Source organism: Thermobia domestica, chromosome 13 (assembly GCF_964235325.1).
Source record: "Thermobia domestica chromosome 13, izTheDome1.hap1.1, whole genome shotgun sequence".
NCBI classification, from domain to species: domain Eukaryota; kingdom Metazoa; phylum Arthropoda; class Insecta; order Zygentoma; family Lepismatidae; genus Thermobia; species Thermobia domestica.
In genome coordinates this window covers 211,065,637-211,084,141 of record NC_137466.1, presented here as the reverse complement: position 1 = coordinate 211,084,141, position 18,505 = coordinate 211,065,637, and the positions used below count along the sequence as shown (strand labels likewise).

General features: G+C 35.0%; 1 protein-coding gene across 2 annotated transcripts in view; it reads right to left on the bottom strand.

The window, feature by feature from the left end:
• LOC145668986 (sodium-coupled monocarboxylate transporter 1-like) overlaps positions 1–18,505 on the bottom strand; it is a 165,163-nt gene that overhangs the window by 68,016 nt on the left and 78,642 nt on the right. Inside the window, exons 2-5 of one of the 2 annotated variants that reach the window (XM_081737293.1) lie at positions 17,367–17,615; positions 11,468–11,627; positions 7,947–8,012; positions 6,472–6,523 (exon numbers count right to left, since the gene is read on the bottom strand). In XM_081737293.1, coding sequence (XP_081593419.1) covers positions 6,472–6,523; positions 7,947–8,012; positions 11,468–11,627; positions 17,367–17,578 — 490 coding nt within the window. In that variant the 5' untranslated portion in view covers positions 17,579–17,615. Of the gene's footprint in view, positions 1–6,471; positions 6,524–7,946; positions 8,013–11,467; positions 11,628–17,358; positions 17,616–18,505 lie in introns of those variants that run through there. The other variant, XM_081737294.1, reaches the window with a different exon arrangement.

Sequence of the window (18,505 nt, the reverse complement as noted above, 5' to 3'; positions counted from 1 at the left end):
GTTTATTTGGAGAAACTCTTTGAGTATGTACAGCAGCATGCGTTAAACGACGTTGACGATAACATGTATGTTGGTATGGTTATCGAGAGCTCTGCCTCGACGATAAACAAGCCAGTATACATGACGTGGCGTCCTAAGAAGGAATTGAACCCGGAGGCCTTTTTTAGATCAGTAGAGAACGTACTTAATAGTAACGAGCACTTTCTTTTCGGGGATTCAGTAATCTTTAGGATACACACTGTAAATCCTCGCAAGGGAAGAGGTAAAACACGTGGCACTAGTAAGTACGTTGATCTTACTACACATCATGAACAAAGTACCATCCCGTTAAACAAAGACATATACTGCCTTCCCAAGAGTATTATCCTTGGGATGGCAAAGGCCGAACATAATCGTCAGCAGGTATATGAATTAAAAAATCACCCTGAACGTCTACTCAAGCAAGCCAAGGATTTGTGTGATAATGCTGATGTTACCATTAAACATCAAAATGGCTGTACTATTGATGATGTAAAAAAATTTCAACAATACCTGGCACCCAACTACCAAATCGTAATATATGAAAGGAACGCCATGAACCGGGAGTACAATGTAATTTATCCGGGAGTAAAAGCAGAAAAACAAATCCTTATCCATTACGAAAAAGGTCATTATGAATTAATTACATGCATTACGTCTCTGTTGGGTATGAGAGGATATTGTAAGCATTGTTTACAGGGATATAATCATGCACAATACCATAAGTGTGGTGCTAAGTGCAATGCATGTGAAGTATACCACGAGGTATGTGCTGATAATATTAAGCGGGAATGTAATGATTGTCATAGATTGTTTCCTTCGGCTGAATGCTTTACGAATCATAAGCGTGTAATTGGACGTGGCAAGAGTATATGTGAAACAAAGCGGTTTTGTACCGAATGTGCTAAAATGTACAATTTACGTCGTAGGAAATCTGAGCATCAATGTGGTGAGCGTTTGTGTAAGTCTTGTGACAAGCATGTAGACGCTGACCATATTTGTTATGTTCAGAAGTCCAGTCATTCACATATTGATAGATTCCTATACATCGTATTTGATGTGGAAACGATGTTACTTCGTAAAAATGAATGTGAGGAACAAGAACACTGCGTTAACTATGTGGTTTGCAGGAATATATGTCATTCTTGCAAGGACACAGAGCTGGATGATCCATGCTTTGTTTGTGGAAATGAACAGGGAAAACGTGAGTTTGACTTTTCAACGATCGATGAGTTCATTAATTTCGTATTAATACCTCGTCCAAAGTTTCAAAAAATCATTGTGCTTTCGCACAATGGTTCTAATTACAATGTCCAGTTCAGTTGTAGGAATTTAATAGAAAAACATTGCTTATCTCCCACACTTATTATGCAGGGTCAAAAAATTATTGAAATGCGGCTTGGTAATAAAATTATTTTCCGGGATACTTACCTCTATATGGGTATTAAGCTGTCAAAATTACCCAAAACTTTAGGCTTGCGCGGTAATTTACGAAAGGGATATTTCCCATATTTGTTTAATACATTCGAAAATCAAAATTATGTAGGTAAGATTCCTGATGTTAAGTTTTTTGATCCTGACAGTATGAGTTCTTCCGATCGACAGCAATTAATCACCTGGCACCAAGAACGTGCTTTGAGTGGTGAGCAGTATGATCTGCACAAGGAGATGGTAATGTACTGCCGCAACGATGTTAAAATCCTCGCTGAAGCGGTCATCAAGTTTTCAAACTTGATCGAGGAAAAAACTCACGGTATTCAATGTTTTATTTCATCGTCCACTATTGCAAGTTTGGCTATACTAACGTATCGGTCTACATACTTACCTGAAGAAACGATTCCAGTTATTCCTCCTCTCGGGTTCGATCATCGTAACCAGCAGAGCTTAAAAGCAATGTATTGGTTACGATATTTGGAACGTACCGAAGGAAAAAGAATTCAACATTCTGGGAATGGCTTGGAACGATCTTTTGGTAAATATAAGGTCGATGGGTTTGATAACCTGACAAAAACTGCATACGAATTTAACGGGTGTTACTTCCACGGGTGCCCGAAGTGTTATACAACGCTTCGGGATCAGCCTCTTGACAGTTCCTCTAGTCATGCTACATCAATGCAGGAACGGTATGAAAATACGATCACGAAAACCGCATTCCTAAAAAAATTAAATCTCAATGTTGTTGAGATATGGGAATGTGAATGGGACAGCATGGTGAAAAACGACAAAAAATTACAAGAGTTTATCAAAACTCAGTGTAAGGACCTTGTCAATCATCTTGCACCTAAAGAAGGTTTTCATGGTGGTCGTACCGAATGCTTTAATGCATTGTACGAATGTAGCAGTGACGAAACAATTCAGTATTTGGATGTAACATCGTTATATCCATATGTGATGGCTCGTAAGCCGATGCCTGTAGGGAAGCCTAAAATACATAAGGGGCCGGACTTTCCAGAAGTGGAAAGTATTCATGGGCTGGTTAAATGCACCATTTTGCCCCCCAAAGATCTCTTTTTTCCGGTGTTGCCGTATACGTGTAACGGTAGACTTATGTTTGGCTTATGTCGCACGTGTATGGAAGAAAGTAATGTCAACAATTGCAGACATAGTGATGCCGAACGTGCCTTAACAGACACGTATTGTACCCCTGAGCTGCATAAAGCACTACAAAACGGATATAAAATTCTGCATATTAATGAAATTTGGGAATTCGAACTACTCGGTTCTAAGGAGGGAAATTCGCATAGTCTTTTCCATGACTATGTGAATTCCTTCCTGAAATTAAAGCAGGAAGCCTCTGGTTTTCCTGCTTGGTGCAAAAGCAAAGGAGACAAACAAAAATACGTAGCAGATTATTATGCCCACGAAGGCATAAAGTTAATGGAGGATAATATTGAATTGAACCCTGGCTTGAGGTACATAGCCAAGCTATTCCTCAATTCGCTCTACGGCAAATGGGGACAAAGAACGGATTTATCACAATCAGTGGTTGTTGACACGCCGAAAAAGCTTTACGGCTATCTATGGGCACCGCAGTACGAAGTACAAAGCGTTCTAGTTATTGGGGAAAAACATGCTGTTGTCACATATAAAAACGTTGAAAACGAAAATAAACCGCTAAAGTTTTCAAACGTTGTACTTGCTGCGTTCATTACATCATGGGCGCGGCTAAAGCTTTACGATTTGTTGACAACTGTGGGACCAAAAGACACATTATACTGTGACACTGACAGTATTATGTTTATTCAGCGGCGCAATGAAAAACCTAAGCTTGCGTTGGGATCCTACCTGGGAGAGCTAACAGACGAAGTTCCGGAAGGGTGGGAAATTAACGCGTTTATAGGTTTGGGACCAAAAAATTATAGCTACCGTATGAAAGAAATTGGGACGGGTAAAGTAGAGTATGTATATAAAATACGGGGAATCACTTTAGACTATCGCGCATTACAGGAAATAAATTTCGATCATTTTTATAAATTAGTTCGCGGAAAAATTGAAAAAAAGTGTTAAACATCCCTGGAAGGATTGCCCGTAAAAAAGGGTTTATCATTGTGTCCAGACCTGAGACAAAGACTCATCAAAAAGTTGGGAACAAAAGACGTCGACTTAACGATAACAGTGAAACGGACTATAGGACATTACCGTATGGTTATTGCGGGTAAAGTTTTAGTTGTGTTTATGGTTCGTAAAGAATGTACGTATGAGTGTGTGAATGGGTTGTAAATATTACTCAAATAAAATAAAGCTTTAAATGTAAATAGTTCAATAAGTAAATGTGGAAGGAAACATTATGATAATACTACATCCTGTCCTTAAACATGCTATAGCTGAATTTATTCCCGGTTAAGTTACATGAACAACTTCTCACAAACTTTTCATCGCCTACGAAAACACCAATAAGTACATAGCCTTCGCACCCCTACAAAGTCACCCCTTTCTTTTGTAAATAATATATTATAAATTTTTTTGTAAATAGATCTTTTCATATAGTAAATAATTTTTTTTCATATATAAAATTTGTAAATACACTTTCCATATATTTTTAATAGATTTTTCATATTGCAAATAGTTTATATTGTAAATACATTTTTTCATATATTTTTAATAGATTTTTCATATTGCAAATAGTTTATATTGTAAATACATTTTTCATATTGTAAATAGTTTTTTCTCATAAAATGTAAAGTTTTTATATATTGTAAATAGTTTTTCTATATTGTAAATAGTTTTTTTCTATATTGTAAATACCATATTTCAAATATTAAATTATTTTTATTAATCAAGTACAAGCAATCAATAGAACAATATATATATCATTATATTCAAACACTTGTTATATATTTTACAATTTTAATTTTTATTATATATATCTCCATTTTTTTATTTTTATTATATATCTATATTTTAATTTTTATTATATATCTACATCTTATTATTTTATTATATTCAATTTTTAATTTTTATTATATATTTTACATTTTCATTTTATTATATTTACATTTTTATTATATACAACACTTTTTATATACATATTTTTTATTATTATATATATTTTTATTATTATTTTTACAATAAATTTTTAAATTATATTCCTGCCTTTAATTTCTACATCCTATACAATTAGAAAGGTACTTAATACAAAGTATGTGTATTCTGTATAAGATAAAGGAAGAATACATATGCTTCATATACTATTATATAAGTTTATTTACGTACATTATACTAAAGTATGTGTATTCTGTATAAGATAAAGGAAGAATACATATGCTTCATATGTATAAAATAAAGTATAGATAAAGGCACAATATTAATACTTTTCATAAAATTACAATATCAAATTCATATATTCACTCAATGAATTATTATTTTATTAAATTCAATAATAATCTGAATCAAAAATGTCAACCAAGGTTATAAATATATCCTAAAACCTGAAATTACAAAATGCGGTATCGCAATGTTTATTTGTTCGCGCAACAAGTTCTACGTCATAAAAAAGATAATCAACATCAATGAAGCAACCAAAAATAAACAGCAGCGCAGATGTTATCAAAGGTAAGTAAACTTTCTCTTCTTACTTAAGTTAAAATACTGGGTAAACATACAAAGTGCGCCGAAAAATACCGTTAGCGTTCGCGACTGTCGGGCAGGCGGCAAATATACAAAGCGGGCGGCGCGACGGTAATGGCGCCAGCGCAAAGGTCACACATACGTGATAAATTAAATAAAAAACAATCAGTGCTTCTGAGCACTGTTAAAAAATAAATAAAACTTCCTATTGCTTAATAAAAAATAAACAGGACTTTCTGTTGACTGGTAAAAAATAAACAGGGCTTTCTGTTGACTGATAAAAAATAACAGGGCTGGTAAAAAATAAACAGGGCTTTCTGTGGACTGATAAAAAATAAACAGGACTTTCTGTGGGCTAATAAAAAACGAATAGGGGTTTTTGTACAGTAATAAAAAATGAATTGTGTTTATTTAATGAAAATCAGGTGAATTATAGGTAAATTATGTCATTATCAATTCACAAACAGGTAAAAAAGTCCCTCTAACCATATAAAAAGTATTGTAAGCCCGTATATACCTGTCCCAAGGATTAAAAAACTTCTCCAGACATACTGGCACCTCCTGACAATGTGTCACAATGCTACTATCTTGTGTAACCACCATCTCATTCTGACGTAAGAGGGACAGTCAGGTCAAAAGCAATTGAGAGAGAACGATCTTGGTCTTTGGATCTCAACCACAAAGCAAGACAAATCGGAGTCTCCCTGCCTTTGAGTCAGGCATTCAATACCATGGTTGTTTGTCGGACAAATCCTCATCATGGATATCATAAAGACACCCTACCTGCAAGTCACTGGAACTTCGAGGACAGCGCCTAAAGATCACCTATGAGTAAGAAGGAGGAGATTGGAACTGCATCGAATTAGGGTGAGACTGAGACTGTACAAAATTAGTTGCTATTCCTTTGCTCTACCATCTGTTTTTAACGTCCTTATTGCTACAAGTTCTCAATGAAAATGCATGGGTTATTTTCAAATTATTTTAATGCTAAATTCATATTCAATACCCTGTCTAATTTTGCTCATGGTTCTAGTTGCCTAAGACTAGTGGTGGAGACGTCCCCATTTAGCATGTGCTATATTGCTATAAATTTGATATTGTTATTCCGCACCTCTTAGATGCCTCTCATTCTATCCCGACATTCAAGTTGTAATGCAACAATATGCTATGATCATTCGATCTGTCAGACTCTGAGGATAGAAATATTAAGTACAATTATATGCAAATGTATGTTGGTAGGCATTTTTAAAATATATATATCAAGTTAAATTTAATAGGAAAATAAGACCAATGGGACAAAGTAGAAGAAAGCAAAATTCGTTTCTAAATGTAATTAACACTTCCAATCTTTATATTTTTGAAAATAAATAAATATAGTTGTCTTACCTTGGCTTAGGGCCAGAGCAGGAGCGTATACCACGATAGGCATATAAAGAATCTGAAAGGGAAAAAGAAGCTACTGAATTCACGCCTTCTTATGATTAATCCATATGTATTCACTCGGAGCTGATCGTTTACTTACGTTATCTGTGAATTTTAGTCACTAATATTCATATGTTAATTGAATAATCATGTAAGTGTAATAATACTTTTGACTTACTGCATTATTAGCTTAAATATGTCGTTTCATTATGATGATTATACATCTATTAACGTTGGTGGAACACAGTATTTTCTCACTTATGGGGGTGGGCACCAAAAGTACTTCTAAAGTCCACACTTTTGCCATTTCAAAAACGTAACTGCAGTGTCGGAGACGTCCATCCTTCGTCTCTAACAGGTACATGTTTTATTTACTATATGGAGACAGTTGAAACACAGTGCCTAAACGAGAAAGACGTGTTTCTGATACTGCCCGCGACAAGGAATTTTCGGTTGAAAAGCAACAGGTAATTGTGAAATTCCTCATCGCAGCTGGACGTTGTGCAGCCGGTATCCATCGCCAGTTGGAGGGTGTATGTGGTGATAGTACTCTCGCAGAAAACGCTGTTAGAAAGTGGGTGCATGAGTTTAAAGCAGGGTGAATGAGTGTGAAAAATTATGATCCAAAAATAGTGTCAACTGAAGCTAACATTGTTCGTGTTAAAAATTTCATCATGGAACATAGGCGTATTACCATGCTGGAGATTTATGATACACTGGAGCTAACAATGGGAACACTAGAACAAACAAACTGCACCTAAGGAAAGTTTCTTCTCGTTGGCTTGCACGAATGCTCATTACGATCAACAAGAGGCCAGGATTCGATAAAGTGCTGCAAATTTGACACGCTTCAAAAGAGAGTGATGCAATTTCTTGGAAAGTGTTGTGACCAGAGAGAAATCACAGTTTCCATTATTCAAGCCAGAAACAAAAGGGCAGTCGTTGCAATGCACCCTACCCCAAAGATGATGATATATAATAAACTACATGTGTCCAAAAAAATGAGTTTATACCTACAATATTTTAGTAGGAAAAACTATTAAAAATAGAGAGTTATTTCCCCCACCCTGTACATAGTCCTATATATTGTTAAGAAACTTATGTGATGGTTCATTTATTAAAAAATAATAATGAAATTAGCTTTAATTCTAATCAGATTTAAGTTGCTAGGAACTCGGCAAGAAATATTATCAATTCTAAGAAACTCGAATGAGGAAAAATATATCACAAAATATCACACAATATCACACAATATATCACAAAATATCTTTCAGTAAGGTTACAAATAACTACTAAACTATCGAAACAAAGAAATTGTGCCGAATTTTTAAGATTACACAAATACAAATGAAACTTGGATCTCATCCAATCTATAATATTAAATAAATTACATATTATTTGCATCCTTATTAAGAAAAAAAGTCACTTGACTAACTTACCATATGACAAAGGAAAAGGAAACATGCCAATTGTCTTGTGGCATTATTAAAACGTTGAGCTAAATACTGTAAAAAAGAAATAATTTTAAATTTATTTTTGACTTAAGTATTAAAATTATCAAAAAACGTGAAATAATTTGTACATGTGAAATGAAAATAAAGTTCATTCAAGACAAGTCATTAGACATTCTTATATAGACAAAAGTAATCGTGTGAAAAGTATAATAATAATTTTTTGTTAAAAAAACAAACCATACATGCTATACAGGAAACTATACAACCTTGTGGAGAAGGTAAAAGGTTCGGTCCTGTGCTATCGATCTGTCAAGAGAGAACTATACCTCAGAAAGTAATAGCAATCATCAGGTTCTGTCGTTAGAAGCTCAATTAAGCAGCACTCTCTACGCTAGTCTAATGCATGGTGGAACCATGGTCTAATGGCTAGCGCTTTCGCCTTTGATGCACATGGGTCCGCGTTCCATTACTGGTAGGAGAGTACAAAAGAATAATTTCACCACCATTTACTTAGTCATCCGTGCCCTTTAGCTTGAAGAGAATAATCGTGGGACGTTAAAGTAAGTATATAGGAACGAACGAAAAGGAACATTTGTACTAGAATAACTGAACACGTTCGTACCTCGAAATCTCAGAATCCGCAACAGTTATCCGGTCTGGCACCGCACCTTAGAGATTATAACCATCATATCGTGCAATCATGTTTAATTGAAAACAGAAAAAAAAAAAAAAAACGGAACGAAAAATTAAAGAATCATATTATATTCACAAACAAAGGCCCTCACTTAACCTGGATAGAGTAGAAACAGTGTTGCGAACAATCTTTGAAGAAAATAGGCTAGATGGACTTCAGAAATAAGCTTTTTTACGCAAAAGATAGCTAGATTTTGAACTCCGGGGCGTCATTTAGGGGGGGCAGGGAGGGGCAATTGCCCTCCCCGAGTTTGAGATTTCTATAGATTTTATCAATTAAATAGTAGTAAATCAGTGAAATACGCGAAATTTTACTTATATCAAAGGGTCTTGCCCGCCCCAAGCAAAATCTGAAATGACGCTCCTGTTTGAACTGCTATCTTATAACCCACATTGTAAATTTTAAACCCCCTTTTTTGTGTGTAGGATTATAAGAGAGGTACAGTAAAATTTGAAATAATGATTTTTTCGGTGAATTTTTTTACGTCCCACGGTTATGCCGGTTAGACTAAAGGAGACTGATGATGAGTAATGAATGAAATGGTGGAATGAAGAAAGTGGGAGGAAACGGAAGAAACCCGAGAAAACCCACGCACACGATGTTTGTCCACCACAAAGTTCACTTGGCGGGGGCTAGGATGGAACCCGGGACCCCAAGCACCAGAGGTGAACGCTCTACCACTGAGCCACCGGGGCCCCTTTTTTCGGTGAAAACTAACAAACAACATACATGACTTTAAATTACAATAAAATCCATCAACAACTCATCTGATTTGAGAAAGTCAACAGAAATAAGTTGAACTGAAATAAGTTATCATCGATTATGTCGTAGATAGCCCAGGCGCTGGAACTGGATGCACCATCCTTAGATTGAGGATTGGTTGTATAGGCTGCCATTGCCCCAATTTTCAGTTTCGGCAGGTCATACCTCCTTGCAAACACTTCTTTTTTCTCCGTACACCCACATGAATCATCATAATTGCATTGAGAGTTTTCAAGCTAATTAGATATCCTATTTGTTTCCTTTAATAAACAAAAACAATCTCTGTGGCTTGAAGAATCGAACAGTTCACTAAATTTGTATTAGAAAAGTTTCATTCTTGCAATGAAATGCGAAAATTTAAATAATTGAAAAGTAGTAAACGGGGCCGATACGGGAGCGACATTAAAATTCTTTCTGAGTCGACAAGTATTCTAAAGTATCTGTGAATCTGTGGGTGGGGAGAGAAGAAGAAACACCCTCAGCCATGAGAAATCAATTAATACGATTATATGTAATGACAAATAGGCTAATTGTTTTTTTTTTTTAAATTACACTTTATTTTCAAAGAACAAGTATTTTTATAATTAACTTAACGGCTAGTAAAAAGTCTAAAATGGTAAAAGAGTTCCATAAAATAGGCTATATTTAAGGCTATAAGCATGCTGTAGATTTGTATGGCTAAATGCCTCTCCAAATATGCTACATTTAGCCAAAAATAAGCTAAATTAGCATCACCTAGGAGAAATAAATAAATATAATTTGGAGTAATATTTTCACTACATACTTTCACCATTTGAAAAGCAAGAACAGAAAACAGTGAACAGCAGTGTACAATGTCAGTGAGTATCTATTCACGTGTGTTTTAATGTTTGACAGAAGATTTGTTTTTTACATATCTTAAAATTTTTACATTTTTTTTTTTACCTTTCCTTCATGTTTTTTAAATCCTTTTTGGAGTCTACCACAGGCTGAAGAAGGAAGTAGCATTTTCCGAAAGCGCTACCTGTTGCATGTAGAAGAAAATTCTGCTACATATTTTTTGCGGTGAATAGTAGCCTTTGTGCTTCTTCTCATTGAATATAATCACCAGTCGCAATATTGTGATAAACTGCTTTTGTTTGTCACAACTGCTTTGGTTGATAGCCTATGGAACCCGGAAGTTTAATGCTGAGTGCACGAAAGTTCAAGCCTTAGCCAACTGGATCCAGTTTCTATTTTGTATTTCTATTTCTGAGAGATCCCTCTTAATATTGTCCTCCCATTTGCGACTAGGTCTTTCTAATGGTCGTTTTCTCATTGGACTTTCAGTTAAAACTTTGAAAGCGTTCCTACTTTCTTCCATTCTGGTTACATGACCTGCCCACCTGAGTCTCCTAGATTTTATGACCCTAACAATGTTTGGTAAACCATATAAATTATAGTAAACAGTTAATGAATGATCACGGCTATTAATATATTTACAAATAAAATATAATAAAAGACCAAATTGAATTATAATTTCTGTAATTGGCTGGAGGGGCACGGTGACTCAGTGCTAGAGTGTTCACTTCTTGCACGAAGGGTTTCTTGTTTGATCTGAGGTAATATGAATTTGTGGTGGATAGCACCGTATCAGTGAGTTTTCTCCAGGTTCTCCCGGCTCCTCACACTTTTTCACTCTATCAATTCGCTCATAATCATTGACTCCTATTCATCTCCTTTAGCCTAAAGGGAATATATGTTTTTCGTCGGACGTAAAGCTAAGTTGTTACTTTACATATAATGGCCCCCAAAGCGAGAGATATACAGATGCAAGGCAGATTCTCGGACATTTGATCACAATTCCATTATTTAATAAAGTCAGTTGACTCCTTTTAGTTTTGATTTCCAGTAATCATCAATAAGGGAAATCCACTATTCAACCAATCGTTCACAGTTTATTCAATAATTCCTATGTTAATGGTTGCAACCTTGAAATCTCCCTAACCTAGTACACTTGTACTCACGTGTCTTAACGAGATAAAATTATTTCTTACATGTTCATTGTAATGGAAATCGGATATGAACTTACCTCGTAGGCTGAAGTTAGTTGTAGGTTGTAATACACAGGCAAGAATGCATATGCAGTCACTGGAGTCACTAATATATAAGCAATCATGATCATGAAGAATTGTGTTCCGTAATTATAAACTTCAGCCGGGTTTCCCAATAAAGTAATTGCGGACATGAAACTGTAAATAAATGGGAAAACTGAATAATTAAAATATATACATTCCTTGCAAACTGGAAATTAAGAGATATACTGCTTTGGACCGTTTTAAGTCTTGTCTTATCCCGTATTATAGGGTAATTAATGGAATAACTATTTACGAAATATCAACAAAATCTCTTGGGTTGCTTTTGAGAAAATTATCCGAAAAGAACTCACCCTTAATAATAAATTATTCTTTGTATTTTTTAAAATGAGAATTTACTCAATATTATACAGTTATTTATGAAATATCAACAAACCTTCCTGAGTCATTTTATAGAAAATCACCCAATGCAGAAACTCACTCCAAGAGTAAACCAGTGATGGAGTGGGTCAGTGGGTTGTGGATCCCACGCAACCCACCACCCACCCTGACCCCTCTGACCTACCAACCCACTCTGCTTAGTGCATTGTAGACAGCATCTTCTGAACACTGGTGAATTTGTCTACGTTTTACTTTCAAGGCTTCCATTTTTCTTCCCTTTCATTTGTTTCTATTTAGTTGCCTGGGATGAGTATATCTAAGTGAAAAAAGAACTTCAGGCACTTTTGGATGTTGATATATTTGTTATTGTAATATGGGAGGTACGAGCTATACAAATTCGCACATAGGGTGAAATACGTTTCTCTGTAAACAAGATAACTTTTTACCTGTAATAGCTAGGGTACTCAAATTTGGTATATAGGTACCTTAGGTCGAAACCGAGATCCAGGAACCGAACCAGTCATGTAGGGTCACTCTCAAGGTCAAAAGGTCAATTTATTGAAAAATTTTCTAAAAATCTATAAAAAGAGACCTATACGTCACAGTGACCTTACAAAGGATATGTGTAAGCAGATGACGCACACTAACCTGCACGAAATACAAACACCCATGAGCTACATTAAAGAGTAGGAAAATTATTTTTTCTAGGACATCACTATTTGTGCTTGAAAAGTTTTTTATTTATTTAGTGCCAAATATTAATAACGGTTTACAATAACATAAATAGAACGGATGATTTTCAAGTTAACAAATATTATATACATTCACCAAGGAACGTAAAAGCTCACAGTTGTATCTATCACTACAAATTTGTGCCATTATTTGGAGGCGATACTGATATACCTGGTTATCATTTAGTGAGAAAGATATTTCGCGACCAGTAGTTAAAAAAATGCGAAAAGGACACAAAATTCCGACAATCTATTCTGTTATATTGCCATCTATGTTTGTATAAGAGCTCACTGAGTTGAGGGACAGGTACTCTGTGATACAATTTGGGAGTTGCTTCAATCGTTCGATGCGTGTGTTACTTGCCATACCATACGAGTCGATTATTCCAACTCTATCATGTCGTTGATCCCAAAAACCTAAATAAAAGTGTCCATCATCGGCATAACGGAAGAGGATCAACTGTGATTGGAGAATCCTTTCATCACTATACTGATGTATGTCACCGTATTCGAATGTCGAAACATTGTACAGCTTCATCAGCAAGACTTCGTCGAAGACACACAGAATAAATACAGAGTGAAAACAGTTGGCCAATTATTCGAATGTCGGTTATCGTTTATGTATCTGCTCAACATATAAAAATAAACATCGATCACAGAAGTTGACACGTCCCAGGTTGGATCCAGGAAAGATAAAATCTTCTGAAATTGAAGGAGCCACTCTTACTTACGTCATCATAAAATTGAATTTTCTGGTAGATGTAATTGCTGTGAGGAGAAACAGACAATCGGGAGGAAAAGATCGGGAAAGATTCTGTTTTGTTCTCTGACACAAAGAACTTGATATCTTGGGGATGATTATATTCCATATTCATGGGAACGTTAATTTGATGTCCAGAGAAATAATTGTACCAAGAAGGAGTTGTTTGATTTTGGAGAGAACAGATCAAAGTGATAAAAAGGAGAGGAAATTTTGAAACTACATTCATACCTCCTGTTATAGTTCTTATGGGGTTTGAATCTATCATAGGGACCTCACCATCCTCGTCCCACGAGCGCCTAGTAATAGTAATAGGAATTACTACTTGGCTTTCGAGACAGTCGAATTTTACACTGTTTTTTTTTCTTTAGGTTGGCTTATTTTACCTTGATTTGAGACTTTCAAATTTCATACTATTTTTCACTTAAAAGTATCTGTAATTCAACAAGGAAATAAATATATATGACGATTAAATTGAAATTCATCGTAATATGGCCCAAGGCCAACACTTTTACCACTTCATATGGTAAAGGTCAGATCCATCGATATTGTAACAAAGTGGTGCTTGAGAGATTGACCGTAAAAATCCAAATTCCCATTAGTGATAATTTCACAGCCTTGTTTTATTGCAAGTGTAAACTCTTTAGTCAGTGGAGAGAAAGGCGTGGATTATGTGTCAGACTGGATGACGATGAGTTTTGGTGGGTGATGAGTCGGAGTGGGTCACAGTAGGTCAGAATTGGTCATGGGAGTTGGGGGGTCATAGAGGATCGTAGTGGGTTGTAAGTCATGGTGGGTCTTGGGTTAGAGTGGGTCACGGTGGGTGGTAGGTCAGTGGATCACAGGTCAAGTTTTCATTGATTCATCGATCTCTGGAGTAAACTACTAGTTGTGGATAATTTTCATGAGAAATGACTTATCCCGTATTGTAGTGTAATTAATGAAACATTTATTTACGTAATACCAACAAAATTTTGTGAGTGTTTTTGAGAAAATCATCGGGAAAGAACTCATAAACAAAAGTAAATTACTACTTGTAGATTGTTACATTAGAAATGACTTATCCCATACTTTATACTTAAATTTAATAATAAAACATTTATTTATGAAATATCACCAAAATCCCTCGAGTCGTTTTGTCAGAAAATAGTCCGAAAAGAAACCCACCTTCCATATTAAATTATCTTTTGTGATTTTTTTTAAAAAAATAACAAATGAGTTGTTGTATTGTCAAGTAATTAAGGAGACATTTATGAACAAATTCCGGTAAGTTTTTTATGAGAAAATTGTCCGAAAACAATTCATTACTAAAAGCAAACAAACACTTCTAAGACCAACTCCTATCTTCTTTCTGCCCCAACCATTTTACCTCTCAACATGGATAGAGGGCATAACCCTCGCAAGGGAGCTAGCCTTCCGCTAGCAAAAAAATAAAAAAGCAATCAAAGAGTAAAATTTGGATTTTTCCAAGAGAAATGAGTCACACCACAGCATAGCATTATTAATGAAATATTAACATGTGAAATATAAACAAAATCGTTAGAATCGTTTGCGAGATTAGAAAAAAAAATCAGCCTTTTAGTAAACTACTTTTATTTGGGGGGGGGGGGTTAGGATGAAAATTTAAAAAAAAAAAAGCTTTGCATTCTTATAAAAACCTCAAGTTAAAAATTTGGTACGGACACGTTGAACAGCATTGATTCGAAGCATTTTTCAGAGCATCGACCTATAGATGTAGCATGTATGAAATGGAGATGCGGCAGTGTTCCTAAAATACAGATATGCCAAAGTCCACAAGTCCTAAACTATATTGAATCTAAAGTACACCATAGTAGAGGTGTACACGGGCCGAAATGTTTAGCTCGGGTCCGGTCCGGCCCGTGAATTTATAATATGAGACCCGACTCCGGCCCAAGCTTGTGTGATAATCAAATGAGCCCGAAATAAACCGGAATTGCAGAAACTTAATAATTAACGCAAAATTGTATTTTTATTTACAACAATTCGAGGTTTAATTTTGCAGTATAAAAGCTTACATGATTCAGAGAGAATAACAAAATAAAGGGTACTGTTTACTAAATATATGAATTATCTAAAGAAAATGGTTATTTATATAAATTCTGCCCCCTTTAGCCTCGGTGCATAATCGTGGGATGTTAAACTAAATATTTCATTTCATTTCATTTATATAAATTCTCATGAAATTGAAACATGAATGCTCCAAATATTAAAAAAAAAAAGTCAATGTGTGCAAATTCTTATGCAAATGGATATGTATTGAACTTAGATAGTCCTCAAAGTAGTCATTGTCGATTGCTGTGAAAAAGAGGAATAGAATCCACATTCTGGCTGCTCCAACTTTCACTCACAGATGGACTAAGCATGTTCATTTCTTTTACTTTTAGTTTTTCTTTCCACTACACAGTTAGCTTTACTCTCAATTGCACAATGATAGATTTTTAGTGTGGGCGTCTCAAGTTACAAATTTAGATGTGCTTTATAAAGTTCTCCAGAAAGAACGGTCCGATAAATGTCATTGTACAGTCAGGGCCGGATTTCCCAATAGGCCCGGTAGGCCCGGGCCTATGGGCGCAAGCTCCCAGAGGGCGCACGGCCGAGATAAAAAAAATTTAAAAATCTAGAAATAAAAATAAATAGCCATAACTTAACATATTTTGAATTGAATCAGGCTAATATTTGAATCAGGCTAATAAAGCATTCTGATTTTGGAGTTCATTGGAACAAATAATTGTTTGTGAAGTTCACCAATCTTTTGTTAATATATTAACGGTATTTTGTTAAGCCCAGAACCAAGTAAATTCCTCAAAAAACTTGCAAGGATAAAATTGCATCGTGGAGTGGTGTTTAAGCACTTAACATATAGGCCTGATATAATTTTTTAATAAAGGTTTTTAGGAAAGTAACTTTAACCAGACTAGGGGGCGGAAAAAATTATTGGGCCTAGGGGCGCCAAAATGCTAAATCCGGCCCTGTGTACAGTATATTTACGAAGTTAGGCCCGAAAAGACCCGAGAAATTTGGTTGTATATTTAAAAATTTATGGCCCGAATTCGAGATAATCTATGCTTTGGAAGCCCGAGGCCGTGCAGACCTCTATACCATAGGCGTCGACTACGTGGGTGTTCCGGGCCTCAAGCATCCATTGAAGGTAGGCTTATTTAATGGGTGCTGAGCACCCATTGAATTTTTGCATTGGAAAACTACGTATAGTTCATGTGATCCCAGGTTAAATTTTAGATACGGGTGCATATGTGCTGAATAATCATTTATCAATACCCATTTTAGACTCTTCAGGTTCACCGCATGCCGAGGATTTAGTGATATAATATTACAACGATAATAATAATCCGTGAGTGTAATTCTGTATAATTATTTCTTTAAAGAACTTGGTGTTTGGTGTTGTTAATTTATATTTTGAAAAATGTAAAATGTTCTACGTAAATTACAAGAAGTTGAATCATTTCCTATATTCTCTCAAATTATTCTAAAATATTCTAAAGGTTTGACTGTAATCAAAATTTTAATAATTTTCTATCTACTTATTTTGGCCAATATTGCTAAACATATTTCAAACACAAACAAAATCTTAATCTTTAGGAATTTTTGTTCAATATAAAGTTTAGGAAATCGTGCTAAAATAAATTATCTTTTTCCTTTGCAATTTAAAAGTAATTTCACGGTTCATTTCACTTCACCAGGTCTTGATTGTCTTTTTCGCCTCTCAGGAAGAATCTGAGAACTATTGGTCTGTTAGATCTACTGAGGAAAAAAAAAGGACATCAGTGCCGAAATCTGAGGAATGGAAATCGATTAGGTGAGTAAGTTCTAAACCCCGTAAGTTCTAGATTTTACACAAGTCCTAAAATGCGTAAATCCTTAACTGTACACATCCTCAAGTGTATAACCCTACCTACGATTTAGGACTTGTGCCGTTTAGGACTTAGAAATTAGGAACGTTGCCCAACGAAATAACCATTGAAAATGTTGATGGTACCTTCTTACCTAGCAACCAGCGACATGGCCATGGGGAATGTACCCATTTGCCGGTTTCCCATCAAAAACTCACTGGTTGTCTTTTGCCTGCTACCGCAAAATCCATAAAATATTCCAATTGCAGCGGAGACTAACAACATAATCACAAATACTATGTAATCTGGCCATTGGAAACGATGAACTAAATCCTCAAGGTCACAAATGTCTTCACCGGAATCCATGTTGAAAGAAACTGTGATGTTCCTTCACGGACTGTCCCTGCAGAAAGAGAACAAAATTCACATTTTAAATTTAGCTTCACAGGTGGTGCAATAAAAAGCACCGGAGCACATTATGGAAGATAACTAACAAAGTACTATGATAGTGAGAAATAAAAATATTGTCAAACAAGATTATGGTATCGTAAATTTGTGATTCAATTTAGATAAGCATGTTTCTCTTAACCTAAACCAACTACAAATGTTATCTATGCACAGTGAACGACAAAAGTTATTTCCGTTTGGTAAAATTTATTTTGGGAATAACTGTGATAGGGCTGAAACGTACAACGGTGATATGGCTGGAATGTAAAGAAAATTACATTCTTCGAATTTACTGAAAACTCTACTCAAATTGTCCTTCCATTCTGAAATTACTTACGAAACTAATTTTCATTAAATAGATATAAGTTTTGCCGCTGACTGTACAAGTTCATAATTCATATTTATATGACTAATAAATATATTTTGTTAAACTTTTTTTTTTTTTTTTTTTTTTTAAGGCGGAAGAACCGGATTTGAGTCTTAATGGAACTAAATATGCTTCGGATTCCATTCACAACTATTACGGTCAACGTATTATATACCCTCGACGCTCTGAAAAAGACAATAGTTTACAAAGCAAATAAACCAACTCTCCAATGTAATATGTTCACCATAACACGTATATTCTAGCAGAATCTTTCATACGTACAGAATCGAACTAACTAAATTTGGATTCAGTTGTACAAATGATTTAAATATATTCTAAATAAATTAATATTGTGATAGAAAACATTAAGAAAAACTATCAAATCGTGGGATTAATTATTACACTGCTCTGCATTTTGAAAGAAGAGTTCCGATGATTTTGGTTTGAGTAGCGTTTTCTTATAATTTTTGAGCGCTTAT